The sequence below is a fragment of the Herpailurus yagouaroundi genome, unplaced genomic scaffold, assembly GCF_014898765.1.
Source record: "Herpailurus yagouaroundi ecotype Mexico unplaced genomic scaffold, PumYag 159, whole genome shotgun sequence".
NCBI lineage: Eukaryota > Metazoa > Chordata > Mammalia > Carnivora > Felidae > Herpailurus > Herpailurus yagouaroundi.
In genome coordinates, this window is record NW_024412400.1 from 6,268,984 (window position 1) to 6,275,756 (window position 6,773).

The 6,773-nt window shown below is 40.2% G+C and overlaps 1 protein-coding gene across 2 annotated transcripts in view; it reads left to right on the forward strand.

The window, feature by feature from the left end:
* Positions 1 to 6,773, forward strand: part of OXSR1 (oxidative stress responsive kinase 1) — a 103,478-nt gene that overhangs the window by 35,655 nt on the left and 61,050 nt on the right. For both annotated transcript variants that reach the window (XM_040479800.1, XM_040479801.1), the window contains one exon: positions 6,151 to 6,292. In XM_040479800.1, coding sequence (XP_040335734.1) covers positions 6,151 to 6,292 — 142 coding nt within the window. The remainder of the gene's footprint in view (positions 1 to 6,150; positions 6,293 to 6,773) is intronic.

Here is a 6,773-nt window from a genome sequence, read left to right on the forward strand (position 1 = left end):
GCCCCTAAAATGTTTTTAAAATACAGAGAAACTGTGCCAAGATTTATTGCTCATTTAAAATTCCATTCGTCAGATTACTTACTGATCACCACTGCATTGGTGAATCATGTTCCTTGCTCTTATGGGCCTCATAGCTAATAAGGAAAAGTTACAATTAAATAAGTATAAGTATGTAGAGTACCAGGAAGAAGTATCAGGTGCCATGGGAACAGGTACCAGGAGACTGTATTTTATTGAGGGAGAATGGGTGTGGTGGGGTTAACAAAGACTTCCCTCAGGAGGTGACGTTCAGCTGAGACCAGAGGAATAGGTAATAATTAGCCAGGTAACGTGGGAAGTGGGCATGATTTCAAGGGAAGGATGGGAGAAGTGATCCAGATAGAGGGAACACCATGCAGAGAAGGTTCTGGAGGCAGGATGGAGGAGTATGGTATGTCTTGCGAAACTGATGGGGGCCTACAGAAGGAACAGAGAGAGTGAGAGGAGAAGACCATTGAGAAGCAGAGGCTCCCTTTGAGTAATTAAGTCATGTGAATAACCAGAGTTAACAGAAATATGTTTAGGCTATCTTCTTTCACACCAACTTTTTTTAGCCAAAATATATAAAACAAAAGCATATTAAAAAAAAAAAGTCCATTTATTTAGAGAGAGCACACGTTTACACGCGTGCAGAGGGATGGGGCAGAGAGAGAATCTCCAGCAGGCGTGGCACTGTGAACACAGAGCCTGATGTGGGGCTCGAACTCACAAACAGCGAGATCGTGACCTGAGCCGAAATCAAGAGTTGGGTGCTTAACCGACTGAGCCATCCAGGTGCCCCCAGATTTCTTTCTTTTTAAAAAAAAAAAAATTATTTTAGAGAGAAAGTGTGAGTGGGGAGAGGGGCAGAGGAAGAAAGAGACTCTTAAGCAGGCTCCACCCTCAGCACTGAGCCTGATGTGAGTTTCAATCCTATGACCCTGAGATCATGACTGGAGCTGAAACCAAGAGTCAGACACTCAACTGACGAGCCATGCAGGTGCCCCATAAAAACAAAAGCATATTGGGGTGCCTGGGTGGCTCGGTTAGGTGTCTGACTTCAGCTCGGGTCATGATCTCACGGTTTGTCAGTTCAAGCCCAGCATCAGGCTCTCTGCTGTCAGCACAGAGCCCACTTTGAATCCTCTGTCCTTCTCTCTCCTTGCCCCTCCCCTGCTTGCACTCTCTCTCTGTCTCTTAGATAAATAAACTTTAAAAAAAAACCAGAAGCATAGTTTTCATCTAGCAACATGTACTGACGTAGAATTTAATAAGCTAATTAAATCATAATCTGAGTTGCAGCTGTCACTCTTACACCCATCAACACGGTGGACGTCATGGTTAAAATAAGTTGAATTTCGTGTGTCAGTATCATAGTCATTTCTTAATGCCTCCTTATAACTGTAATATTCTTCTGTGAATTAATCTCTGATGTTGAATGTCGAGATTTTAGTATAGGAAGTTAATCTTCAGAAATTGGAAGCAGTTCTGATCTAAAGAGCTATTTCTGCAGCTTATTAGCACCAAACTGCAATGTAAGAGTTTTAGAAATCAAAGTAATTAAGAAAGTTTCTGAAAGGAGAAGAGAGAATTACCTGTTCGACTTAGAGTGATGACTTGTAGCAATGCAGAAATCTAATTTAAATTCACTGTCTTCGTGAATTATTTTGTTGTTTAGAGATGCTCTCAACTTTGTCATCTTCTAAGACATAAAAAAAAGTATGGGAAGTTTTTCATTTTCAAGTTTATTTTATTTTTATTTTTGAGAGAGAGCGACTTGGGGAGGGACAGAGAGAAAGGAGGATAGAAGATACGAAGCGGGCTCCGTACTGACAGCAGAGAGCCCGACATGGGGCTTGAGTTCGTGAACCGTGAGATCATGACCTGAGCTTGAAGTTGGAACCTTAACCGACTGAGCCACCCAGGTGCCCCAAGTATGGGAACGTCTTCGATCTAAGCAGGACCCGAGTGAAATATCTGGTATTAATAATAGGGACCATCTTTGGTTGTTCAGGCAACAACGGAGGGGTATGTCTATTTGTCTGAAGTGGAATATTCAGCCCAAGCAAATTTGACCCCTTTGAAACCTTCCATGGCTCAGGAAGAACACGAACAAAACCCAGTGGCTGAATATTGGTTAAAGCTTCTTGGCAGAAATTCTGATAACTAAAATGAGCTAATTTCAGATTCAAAGCGTGTTGTTTCATAAAAGTAAACTGAGGCAGGGGCGCCTGGGTGGCGCAGTCGGTTGAGCGTCCGACATCAGCCAGGTCACTATCTCGCGGTCCGTGAGTTCGAGCCCCGCGTCGGGCTCTGGGCTGATGGCTCAGAGCCTGGAGCCTGTTTCCGATTCTGTGTCTCCCTCTCTCTCTGCCCCTCGCCCGTTCATGCTCTGTCTCTCTCTGTCCCAAAAATAAATAAACGTTGAAAAAAAAAAAAAGTAAACTGAGGCAATAAACATGTTGACTGAATAATTTGATTGAGCAATATAATTAGGAGATTTCACAAGTGCCTTAACCCGGAAGCTCCTTTGCTACTTTTTCAAAAGTATTTTAATATGTAATAATGATATTCTTGGACAGTAAAAGTTTTGCATTGCTTTTTATTTTTTTTTTTAATTTTTTTTTAATTTTTTTTTTCAACGTTTATTTATTTTTGGGACAGAGAGAGACAGAGCATGAACGGGGGAGGGGCAGAGAGAGAGGGAGACACAGAATCGGAAACAGGCTCCAGGCTCTGAGCCATCAGCCCAGAGCCTGACGCAGGGCTCGAACTCACGGACCGCGAGTGTCTGGCTGAAGTCAGACACTTAACCGACTGCGCCACCCAGGCGCCTCATGCATTGCTTTTTAAATGTTCTGTGCCATAGGCTAGGAAAGCAGACATGAGATGGATTTTTGGAATAGGTGTTTACATTTTAACTTTTCGCTTTGTTACCAAATTTGTACTTATTCCCTCTTGTTTTTCATTCTCCTTGCTATTACTCTGAGAAATGCTTAGGTTTCAATGGACAGTGTTCATCTAGGAGCCTAGGTTGTTAAAATACACCTTCTTGGGCCCACTTTAGATCTCTTGAATGACAGACAGTCTGTGAGATCTGGAAATCTACACTTTTAACTAGTTTGCCAACTAATTCCTTCATGTGTTAAAGTTTGAGGTCTGATTATCTGTGTAAAATATTTCTTCCAGATTGTGCCCAAGGATATAAGACGGTGCATGCTGTTACAACCTTCCCTTTTTATTCTTAATTTTCTTTAGGTGTTAATTGATTCATCCAGTGATAATCTGCAGTCTTCTTTTGCTTAGCATATCTTACCTTCACCTTTCTTAGTTGATATGAAGACTTCCATGTAATTTTGATATTTGAGGAGGGAGGATTATAAGCACCATCATCATGTTGGATGCTACAAGATGCTGAAGAAATCATATGGGAACAAATGGGTACTTTCTAGGACCAAATTTATCAATTAAAGATAAAGGTCTTGGTGGCATGATTATCCCTCCACCAATAAAAATTATATTGTTGGGAGATTGAATTGGAGAAGAAATTTTATACCACGAAAGAGGGGGCTTTTTATATAGCTTGTTAAAAATGTCTGTTATGAACATAGACTGGGGATGTGCACCGCTTTAATTTCCCCATTGATCATTGGTGTTGTGAAATCAGTAAAAATCTTTTAAGATTTTTTTTTTAATGTTTATTATTTTAGAGAGACAGACACGCAGAGCATGAGCAGGGGAGGGGCAGAGAGAGAGAGAGAGAGAGAGAGAGAGACAGAATGTGAAGCAGGCTCCAGGCTCTGAGCTGTCAGCACAGAGCCCGACGTGGGGCTCGAACCCACGAACCGCAAGATCATGACCTGAGCCGAAGTCGGACCCTTAACCGACTGAACCACCCAGCCGCCCCGATCTTTTAAGATTTTAAAAAGGAGTTCCTGGTTCCAACTCTTTTTTTTTTTTTTTTTTTTAACGTTTATTTATTTTTGAGACCGGGAGAGATAGCGTGAACGGGGGAGGGTCAGAGAGAGAGGGAGACACAGAATCCGAAGCAGGCTCCAGGCTCTGAGCTGTCAGCACAGAGCCCGACACGGGGCTCGAACTCACGCACCGTGAGATCATGACCTGAGCCGAAGTCGGATGCTTAACCGACTGAGCCACCCAGGTGCCCCCCAAACTCTTTAAAAATACAGATCTAATAACCTTTTATGTACCCTAGGTCTTTATTGCTCCATTTTCTTGATCCACCAGACTGGAAATTCCCAGTTGTGGAAATTCAACTGTTGTGCCATGTGTATCTTGACATATTTTGTGGCACCCAGTTCTAGATCTTGCATATAATATGGCCAAATTGTTGAATGAATACATTGTGTTAGTTTTTAATTCCTAGTAGGAATTTTCCCCTCTGCATTCCCTATTTTCGATATTCTTTGCATTACCAACGTGTATCTCAATTGGCGTTTATACAAATGTCTTCTTACTAAGCAGTTCTTATGTGGCCTGGATTTCTCAAAAAAATGAGACATATGGCCTGGTGGTATAGTGACTTTGATTTGTAGATTAATATGTGATTGATTAAGCAGAACTTTTAAAATGTCTCCTTTAGGCCTCCCCCTGTGTGAGTCACAGTCTTGTGAATCCCAGCAATAAAGAGGGGAAAGTCTGAATAGTGTATTAGAAAGCACCACCTGGGATCTGGAGCCTCCCTGGTTCACTGTCTCCAGAAAGTAAACTGTCTGTCTTCCTGCTGGACATGGGGAGTGGCAGTGGTCTGGTTTCCAGAGAGGAGGAGGAATCTGGGCATCTTCTTCCCCATTATACGAACTTTCAACCAGTTTTCCCGTTTCCAGCCCTTTTCTTCAATCTCCTCTCACTTCCCCTTAGGTAGTCCTTGGTGTATGTGCTCTATTGGGATATGCCGTTTCCTAATTGGCATAGTCCTCCACAGGCATTGGAGTGTCAGATTTCTCTCTTCTGCTTAGCTTTTTGTTTTCCTTCCTCCAAAACATGATTGTTGTCTCTCTTCTTTATCTTCTCTGTTTTCTTTTTCATCCGGGGTTTATGCCTGTTTTATCAAGTGTATGGAGTTAATGGATTTCACGTGGGAGCTGAAGTAAATGTGTGTTCTATCCTCCCAAGTTTTGGAGGATCCCATCTAGACCCTGCTTTTCCATCTATTTGGAAGTACATTTTTTACTTGTTAAGTGTGTGAAATAAAAGCACCCACCAGGGCAAGTTTTCACCATAAGTTTGTGTTTCAATTTTAGCCTTGATCATTCAGGTCTTGTGCCAAGAAATGGAAATCTAATCTTTTCTGTGCAGTTTATGTTATATTCTACTTCTTGGCACAATTTCTAATATTAAAGATTGTTTTGTTTTGGTTCTGTGATCTTTATGGGCCATTGTACTACCAGAAATCTTACTAATCTTCAGCAGACTTTTTATTATAATTATGTATGGCAGTCAAGATTCTATGATTTTAATTACTATGTAGGTATCTTTTCCCTCCCTCCCCCCAGTTTTTAGTCGGGGCATTATTTCTGATCCTGGGAAGAGTGCGATTGCTAATACATCGTAGCTGTTATTTAGAGAGAACTGCCGTTTTTTATCCTTTCATTTTTTTCCTTGCCTTACTTATTATTTATTAAACTGAAAATTAATTTTAACCCACATGTGACCCTGACTTTCCAAGTATTTCTTCTGTAATCTGACCTGTGTTGCAATTGTATTTTTGTATGTTTAATCATATAGTGTTGCATAGTCTGATCCAGTGTCGGAAACTTAAATTCGTTTGTGGTATTTTATACTAATGCGTTATAGATGGGTAAGGTTTACCTAGGGATTCTTCAGACGTGGTTAAAAATCCTCTACCACCTTTTCCAAATTCTTACTAAAAAGTCTAAAGGAAATGCTGGTGTAACACTGCTATTTGGATAGTAGGCTGCTTTCTGTTTTAGATTAAAATGGAGAAGAAGTTATTAATTTTAAACTTCTGTATTTCCTTGTGTTTGCTTTTTTTTCCTTTCCTATACAATTAAGTTTGTGAAAAGGTTTACATTGGTTTGATTTCAAAATGGCTTTGAATTATATGACATGAGTCAAAAGTTCATGGCAAATTTTGTCTTCGGTTTTTAGGTTCTGTTCTCGATATTATTAAGCACATTGTGGCAAAGGGGGAGCACAAAAGTGGAGTCCTAGACGAAGCTACCATTGCTACAATACTTAGAGAAGTGCTGGAAGGGTTGGAATACCTGCATAAAAACGGACAGATTCACAGGTATGTAAACGACAACACTCTTCTTTTGGGGAAGGTGCAGTGACAGTCGTGCCGTCTCATTTTGTTGAGGCCATTCCCCATTCTTCTGCAGAATTCATAACCTCTGAATGTTGTCATGGCTCTTGGAATCGTGAGTTTCAGCCATCACATTGTGGTTCGGGTTTTAATTACACAGCTAGCAAGGATTGAAAAAGTAAAGATTTTAGTTAAATTGGGAAATACAAAAACAGGAAAAATTCATAATTTCCTGTTGGGAGGCAATCATTGTAATCACTCATCATGTTTTGTAATATTTCTTTCTAGTTTCTTTTATGTGCTCACAAGATACTTAAAACTATATTTATAGTTTTGTCTGTTGCTCCTTACTGTGTTTTTTTAATAGTTTGTCTTGAGTGTTTTCTCAAATTATTAAAAGCTCTTTGTAAAATAACTTCTTATTAAAGCTTTTTTTTTTTTTTTTTTTTTTTTTTTTTTTTTTTTT